Source organism: Ursus arctos, unplaced genomic scaffold (assembly GCF_023065955.2).
Source record: "Ursus arctos isolate Adak ecotype North America unplaced genomic scaffold, UrsArc2.0 scaffold_6, whole genome shotgun sequence".
NCBI classification, from domain to species: domain Eukaryota; kingdom Metazoa; phylum Chordata; class Mammalia; order Carnivora; family Ursidae; genus Ursus; species Ursus arctos.
The window spans coordinates 46,966,389-46,990,471 of NW_026623078.1; the positions used below are offsets into that span (position 1 = coordinate 46,966,389).

The following is a 24,083-nucleotide window of genomic DNA, read 5'->3' on the forward strand; positions in this document are numbered from 1 at the left end:
CGCGGTTGGCGGCGACACCGGAGGGGGGCGGGTCAGGAAGTGGGGGCGCGGCGGCCAGGAGCGGTCTTGGGGCTGCCGAGGGGTTCGGCGACGCGGAGGGCGGGAGACTCCGGGCCGCGCGGGACGCGGAGGGGCGCCTGGGCCTCCGCGGAGACGATGGCAGAGGAAGAAGGTGAGGGCCCCGAGGTCCAGCGCGCCAACTGTCGCCCGTGATCTCGGGAAAGAGGGGCGGGGGCGCGAGGGGCCCAGAGGCCTGGGCTGCGGGCGGTCAGTGGCCGCGGCTGCGCGCGGGGTGGCTGCGTGGGGGCCGGGAAGGAGCGGGGCGGCGGCGGCGCGGGGACATTTAGGAGCGGAGTGAATGGCCCGAAGTTTTGTCCGCCTCAGTGGGAAGCAAAGGTGGAGCTTAAAGTTGGGAATGGGGTAGGGAGAGAAAAAGCTGTGTATGTGTGTGTTGCGGGGCGGGGGGTGTTTGAAGGGGAGGGCTACTAGCAGACAGTTAATGGGGTGGGGGGGCATAGTTTGGATTAGAAGATGGAGGCTTAGGCACTGAGTGCATATTATTTGAAAGTGATAGTGTTTAACCAAATGCCCCTCATTCTGAGTGCCGTCTTCCGATGTCTGAGGATACTGACAGGTACAAAGTCACGGGCAGTGGGGAGAGAAGCCTCACGCCGAGGGTATAGAAAGAGGCAGGGGTTTGGGGTAAACAGGGTAAGGTGAATTGGGAGGGAAAACTGAAGAAGGCCAGTTCATTTATAGGTTAGGAGGAGATGGCAAAGGGCTGAGGGATGTAAGTCGTTTGGGAGGATTAGGAAGCCAGGAGTGCTTTGAGCGTGAAAGTGGGTGGGCTAGGGAAAGCTTCCCATGCCCCCACAGGGCCAATGCTAAGAAAATTAATCTCTTCAGTAATATTTATTCATAGGAAATGATAGGTATGAGAGAAAAATGGGGAGTTGGAGGAACTTATCAGCTAGTGATAGATATTACAGGAAACATTCTTGGCATAGTAACTTCATGATACCCGTGCTAGTTTCAGGAACAGATACATATGATGATGTCGCTTGACAGAACAGTTAGATTTTGCATTCTGGTGGGAAACATAACTTTTTACCTTCTTGAGTGCAGTTGTGAATGTGATCTCATTTAGATTTAAACCGTACTGAACCAAGAATGCAAGGAGGGAATTTCAAGAATTCAGCGGAAAGCAATTTTTAAAAAAATTGTTTTCTGCTCTTAGGCTTGCTGCCTTGTCCCTGTGCTCACACTGGCTTCATATTTGCCACCTCTTTTTGAGTTTTCATCCTGTTAAAGCGGATCTAAATTTAAGACACTCTACCTAAAAACAATGTCAAAACCAAAACTATTTGTAGTTGGTAAGGAAGAATTAATTGCATTTGTTACCTTGGTTTTATCTTTGGTTGCAGTAGTTTAAAACATTTCTTGATATTTTTTCCTCTTCTGAAGAGTTGCAAATCTGTGGAATAGGTTGATAAGCTAGATTGTATGTTTCCATGAACACTTTCATGCTTAAGCTAAAGCATGAAAAAAAATTAACACTGCAATATTTATACAATTGCAGTATTATACATCATGCAAAATGAGAAATTGTTTTAGGAGATTATAGTTACACTTAATTAAATCAATGTGATGTGGAACTAATTAAAAAGACGATACCATTTTGTAAAATTTATTTATGGGATATAAAATGAAAAGTGATTTTTGGTTGTAGAATTACTGATAATCCAAAAGCAAATACATCTTATATGGAACAATTAATGTATTGAAGTTTTGTTAAAATAAAGTTTCATTCAGCAATTTTTTAAATTCCATAACCATTTGGGTGCCTACTCTGTTAGGTGCTGGGTTATAATAGTCAACAATGAATGAGTAATGAAAGTCTTATTTATTATAATAATGCTAGTAGTGATAATATTAATAGCAAACGTGCCTGTGTGCTAGGCATTATTCTGAGTGCTTTACATTTATTTGGCACTCTATAAGTTTTTTTCAAAATACATATTATCTTAAAATTAGACTAAATGGTCTATTTTACTTATATCTAGATGTTCCCTGTATCCCTTTTTTTGCTTATCATTCACATTCACTTGGGTCCTCTTCATTGTCACACTGTTACTGCAGGTAAATAATTTTTTGAGAATCTCATCTTACAAAAAATGTCTTCCTTGTTGCAGTAGGGGGTCAGGTTGTTTATACTTACCCTTCCTGAAAGAAATGTTAGAGCAAAGAAAGAAGTGACAACTTTGAGTACAGCAGTATTAACACTTCATTTGGAAATTGCTGTGTGTTGTCTGGATGGACATTTGCAGGCCTGTTTGTAGCTCTGCTAACTATCTCATGTGAAGATCACTGGACCAGAGCCTGAAATAGCAGGTTATTTTTGTGGCTGTGTTATCATTTAGTTTGGCTTTTTCTTTACAATGCTAAAGATACAAGAAAGAAAAGGAAACTTAGATTCTATCGTAGAGCTGTGTCCTATCAGTTAGTTAATCTACATCACTCATGGCTTTGGCCTTTGCTGCTTTTCTACCTCGAGATTCCTGGTTTTGTCTTTCAATTATGAGGTTATGCGATCAGTATAAAGGAAATGAGGTGAAATTTGGATCTAGTCACTGTTGCTTCTTGGTGACAGGTAAAAAATTTAAAAAAAATAATATTTTTTTTTAACTCAGTGTGGGGCTTGAACTCATGACCTTGAGATCAAGACCTGAGCTGAGATCAAGAGTCAGAAACTGAACTGACTGAGCCACCCAGGAGCCTCCCCCACTCCCCCCCCCAAATTTTTTGTGAGGGACAAGATTGAAGAGACTGGCTAAAATGAGTACTGTATTTCCTAGGTTGTACTCTTTTCTCCCACAATTTAATGCCACTGAAACCAACATGTCTTAAAATCAGTTCATACATTTAATATGGTAGTGTTTCCCCCCCCCTCCCCCCACCAGAAAAACTGCTTAGGGGCACCTGGTTGGCTCAGTTGCTTAAGCGTGCGACTCGAGATCTCAGCTCCAGTCTTGATTTCTTGGTAATGAGTTCAGGTCCCGAGTTTGGCTCCATGCTGGGCATGGAGCCTACTTAAAAAACAAACAAACATACAGGGGCACCTGGATGGCTTAGTTGGTTAAGCATCCGCCTTCTGCTCAGGTCATGATCTCAGCATCCTGGGATCAAGCTCTGAGTTGTGCCCTGCTCGGCAGGGAGTCTGTTTCTCCCTCTCCCTCTGCCCCTCCTTCCTGCTTGTTCTCTCTCTCTCTCAAATAAATAAATAAAATCTTCAAAAACAAACAAACCAAAAACCCCAAGATACCTGCTCAGTGTCTTAAAATGTATAGCATCTTAGAACCAAGAAGATATAGTGTTATATAGATCCTTTATGGATAATTTATTTTTATGGCTCTTGATTGTTGCTAATATAGACCGTTGAAAGATGACTTTATGAATTATTTGGGAATCGGTGCAAAATTTTTGTATAAGCTCTACTTCTATAAATAAAATCCATTTATATGTACTAAGAGAACACTTTAATGTCTCTGTAAAGTGATTGATTCATTTTATGAGGAAATTTTTTAAAAAGGAAAATGATAGCTTTTTGTTAAGAACATTTTTTGTATGATATCCCCTTCCCAGTCTATCTTTATCTTAAATGTGTGCTTTTAGCCTCTGTCTAATAAAAAAGACCTACCTAACCCATTTGTAAACTACCTTAATAGATTTGTTAGCTTCCTTTCTGAAATTATCCAGTTAAATTAAAAAAAAAAATCAATACTGTCAATGTGTTTGGTCTTGCAAGTGTAATGACTAAGTAAACTTCTTGGGTTATATCACCCAGTTACCCCATCCCCCTACCTACCTCCCCTCCAGCAATCCTCAGTTTGTTTCCTGTAGGTAAGAGTCCCTTATGGTTTGTCTCCCTCTCTGATTTCATCTTATTTTTTCATTCCCTTCCCCTAAGTCCATCTGTTTTGTTTCTTAAATTCCACATATGAGTGAAATCATATGATATTTGTCTTCCTCTGACTGACTTATATTGATGCTAAATTAATTAATTAATTTAATTTAATTTTTAAAAAACCCTCAAAATCTGAGGTATGGCTTTTCTAATAATAATGTCATTTTCTAATCTGTTCACTGGCTTCAGTACTTAAGAAAATTACAAAATAATCGATAGTATAGAAATGGTTAAAAATTAGACAGAATCCACTAAATATACAGTTGTGTTTTTTTAATCATAATGCCAGTATTTAAAGATACTTTAGCAAACTTGAATTTGCTTTGTTGTTGTTGTTTTTTAAGATTTTATTTGAGAGAGAGAGAGCAAGAAAAGACAGCACAAACAGGGGAGGGGCTGAGGGAGAGGCACACTCCCAGCTGAGCAGGGAGCCGGCTGATGTGGGACTCAATCCAGGACCCTGAGGTCATGACCCAAGCAGAAGGCAGACACTTAACAGACTGAGCCACCCAGGTGCCCCTTGAATTTTCTTTGAAGCTATTTAAAGAATATGTAATTTTTTAGGGGGGGCCTGGTTGGCTCAGTTGGAAGAGCACGTGATTCTTGATCTTAACAGTCTTGAGTTTGAGCCCCACATTGGGTATAGACATTACTAAAAAAATTTAAATTAAAAAAATATATGTGTTTTTTCATTTTCCACAGTAAAGCTAGAATCCTTCATCTGATCAGCAGCAGCAGATTCATTCTCCTTTTTTGACTGCTCTTTTTAGGCTTACATTTCATAGCCTAAGGTCATCCCTAAGAAAAAGAGAAAACTCTCCTTTGCTCCAATAAGGAGGAAATAAATTAAGATTTTATTTATTTATTTGACAGAGAGAGAGACAGCCAGTGAGAGAGGGAGCACAAGCAGGGGGAGTGGGAGAGGAAGGGCTCAATCCCAGGACCCTGGGATCACACCCTGGGCCGAAGGCAGACGCTTAAGGACTGAGACACCCAGGCGCCCCTGGAGGAAATAAATTCTTGAACCACCTAATAAGCTTGGCAGGACAGTTTGTACCTACACGGCAGTCATATTCTACCTTATACGATAATTAATTCTGGGGGCACCCGGGTGGCTTAATTGGTTAAGCATCAGTTGATCTCAGGGTCATGAGTTCAAGTGCTGCATTGGGCTCCATACTGGGTGTGGAGCCTACTTAAAAAAAGAAAATAAAAAGAGGGGGTGCCTAGGTGGCTCAGTTGGTTACCTTTGGCTCAGGTCATGATCCTGGGGTCCTGGGATCAAGCCCCACATCAGGATCCCTGCTCAGTGGGGAGCCTGCTTCTCCCTCTGCTGCTCCCCCTGCTTGTGCTCACTCTCTCTCTCTCTCTCTCAGATAAATAAATAAATAAAATCTTTAAAAATGAGAGAGAGATAATTAACTCTAGGAAGGAAAAGTAGGTTGAATATAGTAAATTTTTGTTTCATTTGGAATTTAGTTTATTGGTTTGGAGGTACTTTCTGCTTTACATTTTTTATCAGGTATAGAAGGGTAGTCTTAATATTGGGAAATTTTCTGACAGTTTTCCACATATAAGGATATGCCTATGTCAAATACCTAAATCTATAAGACTGTACAATGATAATACCACAGCACTGTGAGATTAATAATTAATAATACCACAGAACTTGCAGGATCATTTTAAAAAATGAAGTATAGTTTTATGATCCATGTATTTTATTATATTCAGATTTTTAAAAAATTTTTAATCCTTGAATGATGAGTGTGATACTCTCAGGTAACTAGAGTAATATGCTAATGTATTAAATAACACCTTGTTCCCCAGTCATTCTGGAAAGGGGTTTACTTATTTTGGGATATTTTGAAAATAAAATTATCTCAGGAGAAGAGCTTGTTGATTTATCAGTAGGACCCTGAAAGCACAGGTGGAAGGCAGAACCTAAATTTTTTTTTTTGGTATGAAAAACGGTCTTTCTCTCTAAATGAATAATTTATTTATTTAATTGTGAAAAAAGTTATCTTTGATACTAAAAGAGGTCTCCATGTGACTTTTGCCTTAGTATAATAAAAGTGGATTCGTTTGGGTTATAGATTAGAACAACTTGATACACATGTCGCAATAATGTCTTAAATATTTTAAGGACCAACAGTAGAACTGCGCCAAAGAAAAAAGCTGAAGACTTCAGAAAATAAGGAATCTGTCAAAGAAGAGAAAATCAGTGACACTCCAGTTCCTGAAAGAGCTCCAAAACGTAAGTTAGATAAATTTGAAGTTTTTGTGCTACTACTAAAATGGCTTTTTGTATGCTAGGTATACCTTGTATTAATATTTTAAATGTGTCTACCTATTTTGAGATTAATTACATGGTGTTATCGTCAACTTTGGTTTTGCTGTAGAACAAACCCTGAATCACTCTGGCTTACAAAAAACGCTTATTTCTGACTAATGTTCCATGTTGTGGCTTCAGGTTGGCTGGTGTAGCTTCATGTGTCATGAAGGAACAGCCCCTACTTGCGACATTTATTTTTAAGACAGAGGAAAAGAGCAGGAGAACAGGCAGAGTCATGCAGTGTCTCTTAAATTTTCTGCTGAACTGGCACTCTGTCACTTGTACTCACATTCTCTTGACCCAAGGAAGTCATATAATCATTCCAAACTGTGAGATGGAGAAGTATACCTTGACTGCAGGGAAGAGATGGAGAAGTATACCTTGACTACAGGGAAGCGTTGCAAGTCACATGGTAATGGGCAGAGATGAATAATGTTTTTACAGGGAAGGACAGAATAAGTGGGAATAATAATATAACAGTCCACCACATTCTTTCCTTTTGGTCATAAATATTTACTTTTCTCCTTCAAACAAAATACACAACCTCTCTGACCCCAAGGAAGATACCCATCTTACCCAGTCCTTGCAGCAGTCTTGAGGCCCAAGGTCTTCTTATCTACATCAGGGCCAGATATGATTAATTCTAGTCCAGATATCTATGAATTAAATAAAAAGGTAATTTGTGTGCTCTGTGTCAGGGGTCCCCAAGACCACCCCCATGTTTGGTAATTAGCTAGGACTCACAGGTCTTAGAATATTTACAGCTATGATTTATTACAGTGAACAGTACAAAACAAAATCAGCAAAAGGAAAAGGCCTAGGACTAAAGTCTGTAAGAAACTAGGCACAGGCTTCACTGATTCTTTTCCTAATGGAGTCACACAGGATATGCTTAATTCCTTCAGCATCAAATTGTGACATTTGTGAAGTTTTATCTACCAGGGAAGCTCATTAATGACTGCACAGATGTGTTTGTTGTTGTTGTTTTAAGATTTTATTTATTCATTCGGGACACAGAGAGAGACAGAGAGCATGAGCAGGGGGAGAGGAGGAGGAAGAGGCAGAAGCAGACTCCCAGCTGAGCCAGGAGCCTGTTGCAGGGCTTGATCCCAGGACCCGGAGACCATGACCCAAGCTGAAGGCAGATGCTTAACCATTTGAGCTACCCAGGTGCCCCCCCCTTTTTTTTCCCTTAAGATTTTAGATGCTTAACCAACTGAGCCACCCAGGCGCCCTTCCTTAAGATTTTATTTATTTGAGAGAGAGTGGGAAAGAGTGCGCACGCATGAGCGAGCCGGGGTGAGGGGGAGGGCAGAGGGAGAGGAAGAAGCAGACTCTGCGCTGAGCGGAGTGCCTGACATCATCAGGACCCTGAGATCATGACCCGAGTTAAAGGCAGATATATAACCATCTGAGCCACGCAGGCACCCCTGCACGGAGTTTTTATTGGTGGCTGGTCATGTACCCTCTACCTACCACATACCAAAACTAGATTTCCAGAAGAAAAGCAGCGAGCATAAACCACATTGTTTGTACAAACAGGTCAGGCACAGTAAACTAACTGATGAGAGAATGGTGGGAACCCTTCTGAAATTCAAGTTCCCTGATTGCAGCAAAGAGCCTACCTTGCAAAGCAGGCCTTTCTCCACAAAGCAGTTGCAGGGCTGTTATGTTAATTTCTCCACACATGCCCTCTCTCCCAGTATACATTGTTGGATAGGGACTGGATAAGCACAATAAATGCTTCCGTTCAGAAAGAGGAAGAAAGAGAAAGAGTGAGAGACACACCAGCCACTGGTTCATAGCAATTTTGAAATCCTACCAGGTAAATATGAGGGCTTCTTACTCCACGGTAGGGATGTTTCTTTTTTCTTTTTTCTTTTTTTTTTTTAAGGTTTTATTTATTTATTTGACAGAGAGAGAGGCAGTGAGAGAGGGAACACAAGCAGGGGGAATGGGGGAGGGAGAAGCAGGTTTCCCGCTGAGCAGGGAGCCCCATGCGGGGCTCAATCCCAGAACACTAGAATCATGACCTGAGCAGAAGGGAGACACTGAGCAACTGAGCCATCCAGGCACCCCCAGGGTAGGGATGTTTCTTGATTAAGCCCCAGCTGTTTTCCTTGGGAGTAGCTTCCCAGCTTAGTGTTCTCTGTGGCCCTTGGCTCCACCCTCTGGAGGTCATTTCTTTCCTATTATCCTACTGAAGTATATATGAAGATGGCTTTGGAGAACATGCCACCTTCAGGGGCTCAACAGCCTTCTCATTGCTTCCTGCCGATAGAGAGTTGAAGGCCCATTTATTTAAAAAAATTTTTTAAAGATTTTATTTATTTGTCAGAGAGAGAGAGCACAAGCAGGGGGAGCAGCAGGCAGAGGGAGAAGCAGACTCCCTGTTGAGCAGGGAGCAGGATGTGGGGCTCCATCCCAGGACTCTGGGATCATGACCTAAGCCTAAGGGAGACGCTGAACCAACCGAGCCACCCAGGCGCCCTATTATTAGTTATTGTTAATCTCTCACTTTGTCTAATCTATAAATTAAACTATATCACACGTATGTACGTATCGGAAAAAGCATAGTATACCTAGGGTTCAGTACTATCCACAGTTTCAGGCATCCACTAAGGATCCTGGAACGTATCCCCTGCATACAAGGCAGGGGAGGACTTCTGTGTAGTTGTTAGAACACGGAGCTGACTAGTATCAAGTAGGTAAAAAGCTGACAAAATTGTTCTTTGCAAAACTAAGTGATTTAATTTTTAAAAATTAAGGTACAGGCATACCTCCTTTTATTGTGCTTCACTGTATTTTGCTTTGCAGATATCTCTTTTTTTTTTTTTTAAATGAGCTGAAGCTTAGTGGCAACCCTATGTCAAGCAAGTCTAACGGCAGCACCATTTTTTTAACCTCATTTGCTTATTTCCTGTCTCTGTGTCACATTTTGGTAATTCTCGAAGTAGTTCAGACTTTATCATTACATCTGTTGTGGTGATCTGTGATCAATGATTATGACTCACTGACATCTAGGTGATGGTTAGCATATTTTAGTAATAAACTCTTTGTTAATTAATATATGTATGTTGGGTTTTTTAGACATAATCCTACAGTGTAGTGTAAACTTAACTTTATATAACCAGGAAACCAAAAAATTCACTTAATTCACTTATGGCAATATCTGCCTTATTGCAGTGGTCTGGAACTGAACCTGTAATATCTCTGAAATGTACCTGTATAATTAGCTTACAATAAAATGCACAGGATCTTAGGCATTTAATTAAATGAGTTTTGACACAGGAGTGCAGCTGAAACAAGTTACAGAACATTTCCATTATCCCAGAAGGTTTCTTTGTATCCCCTTCCAGTAGATTTTCCCTGTCCCCTTCAAGACAACCCCTGCTTCTTTTTCTTTTTTCTCAAGATTTTGTTTATTCATTTGACTGACCCAGAAAGAGTGCACAAGAAAGGGGAGTGGCGGGCACAGAGAGAGGGAGAGAAGCAGGCTCCCCGCTGAGCAAGGAGTCCGATAAGGGGCTCCATCCCAGGACCCTGGGATCGTGACCTAAGCTGAAGGCAGATGCTTAACGGACGGAGCCACGCAGGCGTCCTGTTCTCCTGCCCTTATCCTCTGTCATGAGAATAGGTACTAATCCCAGTCTGGAACTCTAAAGAAGATACAAGAAGAGCCACAGCTAATCTGAAGTCTGGAATTGGGTGGAGAGTCACTGCAGACCCAAAACCCACAAGTAGCACAAGTGAAAAATAAACCTATATTTTGTAAGCCACTAATAGTTTGGGATAACTTTTTTTTATCACAGAGAAGCTTACTAATAGAGTGGTCATTTAAAACATTTTGGAAAATACAAGAAAGATAATTAAACAATCTAGAGCTAACTACTATAAAATAGTATTTTCCCCCGAATACAAAAATATATTTTTAGGGTAGAAATTGTGGAAAATAGAGAAAAGAATGATAAAAATAAATGTATAAATAGTTCCAGTAAATAGAACTACTCTAAAAGTTTTGGCGGGTATTGCTTATATTTTATTCAGTGCACTTATACTTTACTTTTTTTTTTTCACTTTTTGTGAAATCGAATCCTACATTTCTTTTCCTAACATGTCCTTAGCTTCTTCCTTTGCTTTAAATATTACTTAACCATGCCCTGTATTATTGATATCTATGTAGTGCTCTTTTTTAATCTTTGACTCTTCACAAAAAACTTTGAAAACACCATATTTAGTATTAAGGTAAGGCATTTATATGTAGGATTTGGTTTACATACTTTTTATCATAGCCCCTAATAATTATAATTAGGATTAACTTGCCATTATCTAGGACTTCATTAAAAAAAAAAACTGGAAAAGATACATGTTCAGAAACTTTGAAGCACTTTTGCCAAACTGCCACCATTGATAAGTTTTTTTACCGTTTTTTTTATAATTCATATTGTGTCAACATTGCTTTAATTAATTATTATACATCTTTGCATGTATGCTTCTGTATTTCAACAATAATAGCTAGTATTTACTGAGCTCTTAACTATGTGCCAGGCCAGATGCTTTACACATGCTAATGAAAACAGTAATTTTAAAACAATTGTATCCTACCGATACTAATATTTGATTTATTGGGTAGTGTTTTTCAAGCATTTTGAATGTAATTCTTAGTAATTACATTATTGACTTAGTAATATCTTAGTAATTATTGACTTAGTAATATCCAACTACTTAGTCTATTTAATGTCTCTGGTGTTCCATGAAAACTAATATTTATTAAATAATATTTTAAAATGGCTAAGATTTTAGTTTAGCTAAGCTCATAAACCAGCAAGTTGAGTTTTACAGACCTGTCAGTCATTCAGTAATGGAACAAAGGGCTTTGGGCCCTTAGGCCTGTGCTTATTATACCTAATAGCTAGAATAGAGCAGGACTAAATTATCCTGTGTGTGGAAAATTCACATGTGTTTTATGTTATTTCATCAAGAAGTAGTTACATATATATAACAGTTGCATATGATGTTTTAGATAATCATCAAAAATCACTGAAGTATATATACTTTAAATGGCTGTAATCTATAGTATGTAAATTATTCCTCAATAAAGAGAAAAATTCCTTGATAAGGAAAAGCTATCGATAGTAATTCTGAATGAACCTGTATTTTTTCTTTAGATATTTGGTAGTACATTCCTTTTATTCTTTCTTTTGATTGATAGACTTCAGTTTTTGAAATCTTTTTTGACTTACAGGAGAATTGGGCAGATAGTGCAGATTTCCCATCTTACACCCTCCCCCGCCCACATACACAGTTTTCCCGATTACTAACATTTTATATTAGTATGGTATTTTTGTTATGGTTAATGAATCAATATTAATACACTATTTTTAAATAAGATCCATACTTTATTCAGATTTGCTTAGTTATTATAACCTAATGTCCTTTTTCTGTTCCAGGATCCCACATGACATTTAGTTGGCATGTCTTTAGACTCCTCTTGGGTGTGGCAGTTTTTTAGGTTTTCCTTGTTTTCGGTGACCTTGACAGTTTGGAGGAATACTGGTCAGGTATATTTAGGATGTCCTTCTATTGGAATTTGCTGCTGTTTTTCTCATTGGGTTATAGGTTTTGGGGAGGAAGAACACAGAGTTAGAATGCCATTTTCCTCACATCATATCAAGGGTACATACTACCTTCTGATTACTTTTTAAAATTAGAAGTGCATTAATATAAATATCATCTACATCTGATTACTTTTAATATGCTTTTTCAGATGTATTATTTCAGCGCTTTGCAAAGATTTTCATTGGCTGTCTTGCAGCAGTTACTAGTGGTATGATGTATGCTCTCTATTTATCAGCATACCATGAACGGAAATTCTGGTTTTCCAACAGGCAGGTAAGAAGAAAGAATTTTGAGCTTATGGAAGTTGTTTTAGTGTTTAATTTTAATCTAAGTAATGTGTTTTTCAGGGAGCCAAAATATATGTGTGATAAGTCTGACAAGTGCTTTCTTATTTACAGGCATTAGAAACAAAATGGTGTAGGAGCTATTTTGAGAACACAGTCATAGCATCAACCTTGAAAAATTTAATACAGTGTATTTCCGGGCCATGGAATAGAAACTATGAGGGTGTTTTCCTTCATGCAACTAATTTATCAGGGCCTTTTGATGACAGTGAAATGTTACGGAGTTTAGTCACACTTTTAGTAGTTTTGGTAGTTTACATTGTTTACATATCAGAAACAATCTGTAGAAGTTTCAGTGATAAAATATTTTAATTTTTAGATTACATGATTAGAATGTTTTGGGGGTGTGGAAATGATTAACATGCTTGACAGTATTTATTAAGATGTCTCTTCATATTAGTATGTTTAATGTCTGGTTTTAAGTCATGTGTATTCCACAAACCCTTTAGTCACTGTAGTTACTTACATAATTCATAGTTTAGCCTTTGAGTAAATTTGTTCTCAGACTTCCCTTCGCAATCAGATACGTCTTGAATGTATTGATAAGGTTCATAGTGTTGCCACTTAACTCTAAATTAGAGTGTTTTCTTTTTTAGTCCACAAACTTTTGTTGTTGTTCTTATTTTTAAGTAGTCAAGCCGACTGAATGTTTTTAAGCCATTGATTGACCTAATCTCACCAAAACATTTAGCTGAATAATTACCTGTGTTGACTTGACAAAAGCTATTACCATAGCATATCCTATGTCCTTGAAGATGTTATGCATATTAACTATTAGTAGTTCTCAATACTGGATGTACAATAGAATCATCTGATGAGCTTTTAAAAAGCTCATAGATTCTTAGGTGGAGTAGCGGGGAGTGTCTAGGATCCATGTTTCAAAATATATCCAAGCAATTCTGTTGTGTAGCAGAATTGAGAACAACCAAAGGTTTGAAAATATAGAAGGCATGCATCAAAAAACTCTGTGTTTTTAAAAACACTGTATGAGTCAGGAACATTGACTTTACCTGGGAGCTTTTTCAGAATTGCAGATTCTCAGGCCCCACTTTAGAATCAGAATCTGGTTTAATCAGAGATCTTTTAATGAGATCTCTAGGAGTTTCATATGAACATTAAATTTGAGAAGCATTGATCAAAAGTTTACATCTTTGAAATCTTAGAAATCTGTTTCCATTCATAAAGAATCATTTTAAGGAAATTTATCAGATTTTTGTTGTTAAGGAAATTTATTTCAGTTAATAAGCCCTGAATGAGGAAAAAAATTCACTGGTCAGATAGATCTAGGAAAAATTTCCTCTTGGAGATTCACAGTTGCATAAGGTGTACTGAAACTCTGAAAAGTCTTACAATAAAGAAACCCATTAATTTTCTTTAATGCTGCCTTTGCACAACTTACTTAACTATAGAACTCTTTAGGCAACACCCATTTATATCTTAGAAAATTCTGTTGATCAAACTTAGGAAAAACTGCTCTGTTATCTTTTGTTTTGTATTAGTTGATAAATATTATGCATGAAAATAAAGGAGTTTCATTTTCAGAGACTGTAGACTTAAAAAAGCTTGATTTGTCATGAAACACATAAGGTTTTTCAATGTTTTTGAATTACCTATATTCTTGGTTCTGTATAGCCCAATTTTTAATAATTTTTTAAAAGATTTATTTATTTTTAGAGAGCACGAGAAAGAGCATGAATGTGGGGGAGGGGCTGAGAGAGAGACTCTCAAACAGACTCCCCGCTGAGCATGGAGCCTGATGTGGGGCTCGGCGGATCTCACGACCCTGAAATCATGACCCGAGCTGAAATCAAGAGTTGGATGCTTAACTGACTAAGCCACATAAGCACCCTGTGTAGCCCAATTTTAGGAACTTAAGATTTACTTATATTTCTGGAAGTTCTTTTGAAAAGCACTGATTAGGTATCTGTTACTCTGGTAAAGAGTTAAGGGCTTACAGTTGTAGCTATATAAGGAAGTGGAAAAGCAATAGAAAATACTGATGTCTTCTTCAACTTTTCTTTTTATTATGGACTTTAACACCTCAACCATCATTTTTTATTACCTGCCTTACTATTTTTGTGTCCTTAGGGCATTTTTTCTGGTTTTCCTTCTAGATTTTCCTTACATATAATAGATAAATGACTTACGAGCTACAGTCCATTTTAAACCTTAGGTCTTTCTTTCTTTTTTCCTTTTTTTTTTTTTTAAGATTTATTTATTTATTTGGGAGAGAGAGCATGCAAGCAGGGGGAGGGGCAGAGAGAGAGGAAGAGAATCTCAAGCAGAATCCACTGAGCACAGAGCCTGCTGCAGGGCTCAGTCTCAGGATCCTGAGATCATGACCCAAGCCAAAATCAAGAGTTGGGGGGCGCCTGGGTGGCAGAGTCGTTAAGCGTCTGCCTTCGGCTCGGGCGTGATCCCGGTGTTATGGCATCGAACCCCACATCGGGCTCCTCTGCTGGGAGCCTGCTTCTTCCTCTCCCACTCCCCCTGCTTGTGTTCCCTCTCTCGTTGGCTGTCTCTATCTCTGTCAAATAAATAAATAAAATCTTTAAAAAAAAAAAATCAAGAGTCGGATACTTAACTGACTGAGCCACCCAGGTGCCCCAAATCTTAGGTGTTTCAGTAAAATAATTGCCAGATTATTGAAAAGTTTAACCTCCTTAATGTGCCACTAGTGATTATAGGAAAATTCAAACATGTCTTTGGATAAAAGGATAAATTAATAGCATTAATTTAGAAGATGAGGAAAGAGAAAGAAGATTGCAGTTGAAATTTAGGATACTGGTATTTAAAGAATCATTTCATTTTCTTTTAGGAGCTCGAACGAGAAATCACATTTCAAGGTGACAGTGCCATTTATTACTCTTATTATAAAGATATGTTAAAAGCGCCCTCATTTGAAAGAGGTATGATAACCACATTTGTTTTTGTTTTTGTTTTTAATTAAACTCTACCCCCAACATGGGGCTCAAACTCAGGACCCTGACATCAAGAGTTGCACGTTCTGACTGAGCCAGCTAGGTGCCCCCCACATTTGTTTTTTTGTTTTGTTTTTTTTAAGATTTTATTTATTTGTGAGAGAATGAGAGAGGGAGGGAGAGAGCACGTGAAGGGGGAGGGTCCGAGGAAGAAGCAGACCTCCCCAATGAGCAGGGAGCCCTTGATGCAGGACTCCATCCTGGGACTCTAGGATCATGACCTGAGCCAGAGGCAGTTGCTTAACCAACTGAGCCACCCACGTAACCCTACACATTTGTATTTTTAATAACAACATTTTTCTGAAATGAAACATTGTTCTGCTATGTGGGAGCCCTTGAATGTGGAGATTTGTCTTAGAATAGAAGTATTATTTTTTCTTATACTTAATAAAAACATTGGAAAAATGCGGCACAGTCAGTGTGTTATATTTTGAGATTTTTCTTAGTAATAATTTAAAATATTTAATGACCTCTGAATGACATGTTTAATTATTGTAAAAGCAGAATAAATAATCTGGAGAAAAATTTTTGTCTTTAGGTGTTTATGAATTGACACACAATAACAAAACTGTATCTCTGAAGACTATAAATGCAGTGCAGCAAATGTCTCTATATCCAGAACTTATCGCCAGTGTTTTATATCAAGCAACTGGTAGCAATGTATGTTTTCTTTTGACTTTAATATTTATTTTCTTACATATTTGCAAATAATTAAAATTATTTAATGTTCTATTATCTCCTCTTTCTTTTTTTTTTTCCAATTAGGAGATTATTGAGCCAGTATATTTCTATATTGGCATTGTTTTTGGATTGCAAGGAATATATGTTACTGCTTTATTTGTTACAAGTTGGCTTATGAGTGGAACATGGCTAGCAGGAATGCTTACTGTTGCATGGTTCATTATTAACAGGTAAGAAATGTTTTTTAAATTAAGTTTTACAGTTTTTTTTTTTTAATGGCTGTGGTATTTGGTTCTAAAAATGCCACCCTCCAAATATTCCACACCCTAATCCCCACCTGCGAATATGATTGTTATGTTAAATGGCACAGTTGACCTTAAGGTAGGAAGATTACCTGGTGGACCTGATCCAAACAACCATATGAACCCTGAAAGGTGGAGATCTTTCTCCACCTGGTACAGAAGTGGAGGTCAGAGATATTTGAAGCGTGAGATTGACTGCTGCACTGTTGCTGATGTGAAGTGAGGAGGAAATGAATTTTGACGACAACCAGTGAGCCTGTGAGAGGACCGCAAGCCCTGGGTGAGAGCAGCAGCCCAGGCTGATGTTTTGAATTTAACTTAGGGAGACCCTGAGCAGAATATTCGGACATACTGGGGTATGTTTGTGAGCTAATAAATTCATGTTGTTTTAAGCTTACACATTTGTGGTCATTTGTCATGCAACAATTGAAGAGTGATACACCTACCTTATATCTCTCTTTTTTCAGACATAGTAACATTGGCATACATGATGTGCCTTTTCTATCCTCTTTTACTTAAAACTGATGACACGATTTCATGAAAAGAAGAAAGAGGCATCAAATCTATCACTATTAAGTTAATCACCACAGATAAGGTTTCTGTATTAATCTATCACAGAGTGCTTTGAATTAATAAACCCATCCCTTTTAGTAATTAAAGTAGCCTCAGTTCATTACTTGTGAGTAAAAAGAGAGTAAGCAATGGGTCTTCTTTGAAATGGAGGGCTGGTTTGAGACAAAGATTTTCTTGGCATTGGTCAGTGTCAAAAGTTTAGTTTTGAGGGGGCACCTTGGTGGCTCAGTCGTTAAGCGTCTGCCTTCGGCTCAGGGCATGATCCTGGAGTCCTGGGATCTAGCCCCACATCAGGCTGCTCTGCTGGGAGCCTGCTGCTTCCTCTCCCACTCTCTTTGCTTGTGTTCCCTCTCTCGCTGGCTATCTCTCTCTGTCAAATAAATAAAATCTTCAAAAAAAAAAAAGAAAAAGTTTAGTTTTGAGGGGCGCCTGGGTGGCTCAGTCTTTAAGCGTCTGCCTTCAGCTCAGGGCGTGATCCCAGGGTCCTGGGATCGAGCCCCACACTGGGCTCCCTGCTCTGCTGGGAGCCTGCTTCTTCCTCTCCCACTCCCCCTGCTTGTGTTCCCTCTCTCGCTGGCTGTCTCTCTCTCTGTCAAATAAATAAAATCTTAAAAAAAAAAAAAAGTTTAGTTTTGAAGGATGGATATTCTTTCTTTCCATAACTCTTTTCTCCCCTAACACTTAATCATGACTAAATTTTAAAAAATGAAGCATTTCTTCTGTTATAACATTTTCTTTAGGCAATTGCCAAATAAAAAATATGCTACTTTCAAATTATTGAGACTCAACATTCAGGGCTATATCTCTTACTGGGCTTTGTTTATATTTAGAGTCACATGCTACCAGTAATTTGATATAAAGGATTTTTAAAAAAATCTTCCTTGGGGCGCCTGGGTGGCACAGCAGTTGAGCGTCTGCCTTTGGCTCAGGGCGTGATCCCGGCGTTATGGGATCGAGCCCCACATCAGGCTCTTCCGCTATGAGCCTGCTTCTTCCTCTCCCACTCCCCCTGCTTGTGTTCCCTCTCTCGCTGGCTGTCTCTATCTCTGTCGAATAAATAAATAAAATCTTTAAAAAAAAAAAAAATCTTCCTTAAGGGCACCTGGGTGGCTCAGACACTTATGTGTCCAACTCTTGATTTCAGCTCAGGTCATGTTTTCAGGGTCATGAGATCGAGCCCTGCTTTAGCTTCCGTGCTTGGTGTGGAGCCTGCTTAAGATTCTCTCTCTTGGGGCACCTGGGTGACTCAGTTAAGCATCTACCTTCGGCTCAGGTTGTGATCCCAGGGGCCTTAGATCGAGCCCCGAGTCGGGCTCTCTGCTCAGCAGGGAGTCTGCTTGTCCCTCTCCCTCTGCCGCTCTGCCTATTTGTGCTCTCTCTCTCTCTCTGTCAAATAAATAAAATCTTTGAAAAAAAATTCTCTCTCTCCCTCTGCCCCTCCCCATCGCAGTTGCACACTCTTGTGTGCTCTCTCTCTCTAAAAAAAAAAAAAGCTTTCTTAGAAGTTTTCAAATACAGTTCAGCTTTATGGATGAAACATATTTATTCTTTTTTTTTCATGATTTTATTTATTTATTTGAGAGAGAGACAGCCAGCGAGAGAGGGAACACAGCAGGGGAGTGGGAGAGGAAGAAGCAGGCTCCCAGCGGAGGAGCCTGGTGTGGGGCTTGATCCCAGAACGCTGGGATCGCGCCCTGAGCCGAAGGCAGACTCTTAACAACTGTGCCACCCAGGTGCCCCTATTCTTTTTCTTTTAAAATAATTTATTTTTATTATTTTTTAAATGTTTTAAAAGATTTTATCCATTTGAGAGAGAGAGCACGAGTGGGGGTGGGGGTGGGCAGCAGGCAGAGGAAGACTACCTGCTGAGCAGGGAGCTTGATGCGGGGCTTAATCCCAGGACTCCGAGATCATGACCTGAGCCAAAGGCAGATGCCCAATCAACTGAGCCACCCAGGCACTTGCTGCCCCCAATTTTTTTAAGTAAGCTCTATGCCCAATGTGAGGCTTGAACTCAAGACTGAGATCAAGAGTCCAGTGCTCTATTGACTGAGCCAGCCAGGTGTCCCTCCTTAATTCTCTTTAAATCCTCCATAATTCCTTTTTTATGTAGAGGAGACCCGAGTTAGTTATCCTACAGAATGTCCCACCTTACGGATTTCTCTTGTTGCTTCCTTGTGGTGTCATCTAGCTTTTCCCTCTATTCTTTATGTTTCTATAACCTGGAAGTTACATCAAAGCCTTGATGAATTCAAGATAACAATTCTAGTTAGAATATATCATAGATGATTTGTTTTTCATGTTCCATGATATTAAAAGTTACATGATATTTATGTGATCTACCCCTAGTGAGTCTGAGATTGACTGCTGGTTTGGGGGATGACAGTCAGATTTCTTCATTGAATAGTATGACTAGAAAACAATTGGTGTGGTTTTTAGGATACCAAAGAAATGTGCTTTCCAACAGTATTAACCACTTAAGGGTTGTAACTCCAGTTGCTAATCTTTGCTGAAATTAGTGATTACATTAGGGTTTATTAAATTATATTTTTATTTTTTTAAAGATTTGTTTATTTATTTTAGAGAGAGAGTGCATATGAGTGGGCAGAAGCTGAGAGAGAGGGGAAGCAGACTCCCTGCTGAGCAGGGAGCCTGACTTAGGGCTTGATTCCAGGACCCCAAGATCATGACCTGAGCCAAAACCAAGAGTTGGACGCTTAACTAACGGAGCCAACCAGGCGCCCCCTAAATTACATTTTTCTATTTTCATTAGCTACATTCTTCATTCTCGAAAGGTAGAATTTTTCTTTATTTTCTTTATTTTTTTTAAGTAGGCTCCATCCCCAGCACAAGGCGTGAGCTCACAACCCTCAGATCAAGAGTTGGATGCTCTACCAACAGAGCCATCTAGGCGTCCTAGAGTATTCATCCCTAGACTATTTCTTTATTAACCAGGGTTCTTTGGTTTAAATTCAGTTACTATTAGAAAGTCAGAACAAATGCTTAATCTCACTTCACCCATTTCTAAGAAATTGTTTAATCGCTGTCTCAGATAGTGATACACTATTTATTTGACAGAGAGACAGCGAGAGAGAGGGAACACAAGCAGGGGGAGTGGGAGAGGGAGAAGCAGGTTTCTGCTGCGCGGGGAGCCTGATGCAGGGCTTGATCCCAGGACCCTGGGATCATGACCTGAGCTGAAAGCAGACGCTTAATGACTGAGCCACCCAGGTGCCCTGCGTTTTTTTGTTTTTGTTTTTTTTCTTTTTAGATTTTATTTGTAAGTAATCTCTACACCCAACTTGGGGCTAAAACTCATGACCCTGAGATCAAGAGTCACAGGCTCTACCAAGGGAGCCCCTAGGCGCCCCACCCATGCTTTGTTTGCATAGAAAAGCCCAGGAAATTGGTTCGATTATGGTAAATCAATGCAATGATGTGTCATGACCATTAAGTATTCTTGAAGTATATTTATTGATACATATGTTATGGAAAGATGCTCATAATGTATTGTTAGGTGTAAAGTAGTTCATTAAGAATTTTAAAAGAGCCAAGATCTAATATCATTCACTAGGTTGTAGACATATGGTAAGTTCTTTACAGCTTTTATTTCATTCGATCTTCATGTATGGTCCTGCTTTTTGTATATATGTATTCAATCACATACACATTCATAGAAGACAAGTTTTCTTATAATACGTTTTGACAGTTTTATTGGGGTGTATCTTACATAAAATGTATATGTATATATTTAAAGTGTACAGTTTGATCAATTCAGGCATTTAGACACACTCATGAAACCATCAGCAAAGTCAATGTAATAAACATATCTATCACCCCCAAAAGTTTCTTTGTTCCACTCCCTAATGCTTCCTTCTTTCCTTTTCTTACCCCATCTCTACTAACTGTCCCATTGTCCCCAGGAAACCAATGATCTATTTTCTGTCATTATAAATTAGTTTGCATTTTCTAGAGTTTTATATAATGGAGTCACACAGCATATACTTTTTTGATCTTTTTTTTTCACTCAGCATAATTATTTTGAGATTCATGTCTGTTGGGCATAACAATAGTTCATTTCTTTTCATTGCTAAGTAGTAGCCTATACCATAATTGAATTGAACTAAATTACATGCAAATATTCCTTTCCATTATTTAAGAGAGTTATACAGCAATTTTCATAAAATTTTTAAAGCAGTAGTACCTTTGTTTCTGTGTGGAAAAGAGCCATTGAGTGTATGAATTCCAATGATTGTTGGAAAGGTAGTCTTGAGGTGTGAGGATATGTACAGGAGACAACCTGCTGTCAGTGCAAATTGAGGAGAAACTTAGGAAGAGCCTGGAAAGACATTCTGTATTTGTGATTGTGGGGATTTTTAAAGGTTTCTGGATATATCACATGAAGGACTGCTGTAATGGTAATTCCAGGTAACGTGCTGATTGAAAAGATTATTATACTAGATATCAGAAGATATGCATTGTAATCCCAGTTGTGCCACCTATTAGCGGTATGACCTTGATTAAGTCATATCACCTCTCTGAGCTTCTTATCCTTTATCTAAAGGATAAGGACTTTGGGTCTGTCAGGCCTGCTAATCATGTAATGCAGATTGTACTCTAGAGAAGGGTAGCCATCGCATTAAAGGAAGAGAGAGTGGGAGCTGAAACCCAGTGTCCTCTGCAGCAAGCTGTGTGCCTTAGCATGAGGCCTGTCTGCTCAGAGCAGGGCTGCCTTTTTCAAATATTCGTAGAGGCCCATCTATTCACCAAACAGTACGCCGCGGCACTGAGTCTTCCTGGAGGGGAGGGGAGGGCGGCTGGATGAGATGCTTAATTTGCACAGAGATGCTATATAGGCACTGGTGGCTCTATGCCTGCTTCACAGGATTGGTACAGAGAACGATGAGATTGTGTGAAAGTGCTTTGAAAAGTATAGTGTTACACAAATATAATGTCTTGCTTTTTGCTGTTCATCTGTGGTTTACTTTAGGGTAGATACAACAAGAATTGAATACTCCATTCCTTTAAGAGAAAACTGGGCACTACCATATTTCGCATGCCAAATTGCTGCACTTACAGGCTATTTAAAAAGCAACTTAAATACTTATGGAGAGGTAAGATACACAGTATTTGTCAAAATTAATTTTGATGTATTGCAAATATGGTATAAAATTTTAAAGTTAATCATATTAACAGTTAAGCTATAATCCAGTGAAGCCTAATTACTACATAGTAAAGAATATATTTAAGTAGTCCTGTTATATAACACTGTCTAGTCTGATAGACAGTAAATTACTTTAAGGAAAAAGGAGATGTTTATTTGTTTCAGTGCAGTTACTTGACAAGTATATGAAGAATATATTATCTTGAAAATTTATTTGTCTCAGTTTATCATTTTCTGTAATATTGATGGCTTTTAGTCATTGCAAGTTAAGGAAATATTAATGAAGATACAAAGAGTGACTACAAACGGCAGCAATGTTAACTTTTATGGTAGCACTGCATATTTTCTGTTTTCTGTTTTTCTGGCAACAACTGCTTGGTCTATCACTATGATTTTGTCATTTTGAAAGTTTATACAAATGGAATTATATAGTATGTTCTCTTTCAAGACTGGCTTTTTTCATTTAGCCTAGAGCCCTCGACATCCATTTAAGTTGTTGTGTTCTATCAATAGTTTGCTTGTTTTCATTGTTGAGTAGTATTACAGCAATATGTATATTTCAGTCACATACTGGATTTGACATATTTCTATCTTATTTCACCGCATGTTCTTTAGAGTAGTCTGAGAATAAACCCTTAGAATTAGCAATTTGTTTCATTATACTGTGGTTTTTTCCTAGTATCCTTGAAGTAATATCCACATGTCTAGTACATTAATTAGGCTGGATCTAGATCTGAGCCTTCATTGATTTCTGGAACTGGTTTCTCCGGGGATGATGGTTTTAGGCCTTGTTATTACAGTGCTGGTTGTTCCACATTAGAAGTTTCCAGAACACTTTCTCTTATAGCTGTGGTGATATGAAGAGCAGAAGCTTATGTGTTCTGTCAGTGCTAAGCTCTTCTGGGCCTGGCAGCTGGTATTTATTCTTTGACCAACTGGTAGAATTGAAAAAATTCTTACATCTCTTACATTTTGTTCTCTGGTCTTAATCTTATTCAGAGTGCTGGAAAATCCTTGTATCTGCTGATGGCCTGAGGTATTTCTGACTCTGAAATTTATCATTGAGTGTAGTCAGCTGAGTCTGAAAGATTGAATTTTAGAGAGCAGGGTTGTTATCTCAGGTTTGACTAGACCTTTATTGCCCTTCTCCTTTGCTATTCTTATCAGAACAAAGTCATTTGACATCATGGCTGGTAGAGAAATTGGGAATAAAAATGTAGATCCCTGGAGGAAGTAGAGGTTGTTAGAAATACGCTAAGGAACAGTGGATTTATCAGACTTGGTTTCTCACTAAGGGATCACTTGAGAGATGACATTTGGAAGGATAGAAATGATTTTAGCTTAGTATTTTTCAGGCAAGGGCAAGAAGTCCTTGTGTTTAGTACCTTAGCAAAGGAAAAGAGAGTTTTATATGGTTGACAGTACAAGCACTGAGGGAAGGTAAGGGCACACTTTTGCTGAGAAGCAGTAAAAAAAGCAATGGGCTTTTTTCCCCATGGACTGTGTAATAGGCTGAGATGTAAAAAGATTATTTAAATGGAAACTCTTGGGGAAATATGAAGCATCACAGAAGTAAAAATATTTTCTAGGGTGAATGGAGTTACTTTCACAGTAACAAAAGCCCATCAGCCAAGTCTAGCAAAAGCCACCATTTTCTTATATTTATTACTTTACCTCTTTTGAGATGACAGTGTACTGAATTTTTTCCCTTTGTCATCCTGAAATTCTCAATATGATGTTGAACTTTGAAGGACAAGTGGTTAATTTCTGTCTATGTGCTTTATTTAAGATCTTACTGTTTATGTAAGGGTTTAGTAATAATTATGTAACTTAAAAACAAAGTTTCTAGAATTATATAGCTTAAAGTAAAACCAGTAATAGCGCTGCAACTTTGAGGTAACAACCTCATAGATTTTTATAGTAATAAAGCTACTGATACTTAGTTTCTTTCTTTTGTTTTCCCTAGAGGTTTTGCTACTTGTTGATGAGTGCTTCAACTTACACATTTATGATGATGTGGGAGTACAGCCACTATCTCTTATTTCTTCAAGCAATATCTCTGTTCTTGCTAGATAGTTTTTCACTGCAGCAAAGTGACAAGGTATTTTGAATTTTGAAATCGT

General features: G+C 38.6%; 1 protein-coding gene across 11 annotated transcripts in view; it reads left to right on the top strand.

Moving 5' to 3' along the window:
* DPY19L4 (dpy-19 like 4) overlaps window positions 1-24,083 on the top strand; it is a 58,637-nt gene continuing 34,554 nt past the window's right edge. For 2 of the 11 annotated variants that reach the window (XM_057307862.1, XM_026495709.4), the window contains exons 1-8: window positions 22-172; window positions 6,108-6,218; window positions 12,064-12,188; window positions 15,078-15,168; window positions 15,779-15,900; window positions 16,006-16,151; window positions 21,787-21,910; window positions 23,927-24,061. In XM_057307862.1, coding sequence (XP_057163845.1) covers window positions 157-172; window positions 6,108-6,218; window positions 12,064-12,188; window positions 15,078-15,168; window positions 15,779-15,900; window positions 16,006-16,151; window positions 21,787-21,910; window positions 23,927-24,061 — 870 coding nt within the window. In that variant the 5' untranslated portion in view covers window positions 22-156. Of the gene's footprint in view, window positions 173-6,107; window positions 6,219-12,063; window positions 12,189-15,077; window positions 15,169-15,778; window positions 15,901-16,005; window positions 16,152-21,786; window positions 21,911-23,926; window positions 24,062-24,083 lie in introns of those variants that run through there. The other 9 variants (XM_057307864.1, XM_044382695.3, XM_057307867.1 and 6 more) reach the window with 8 other exon arrangements.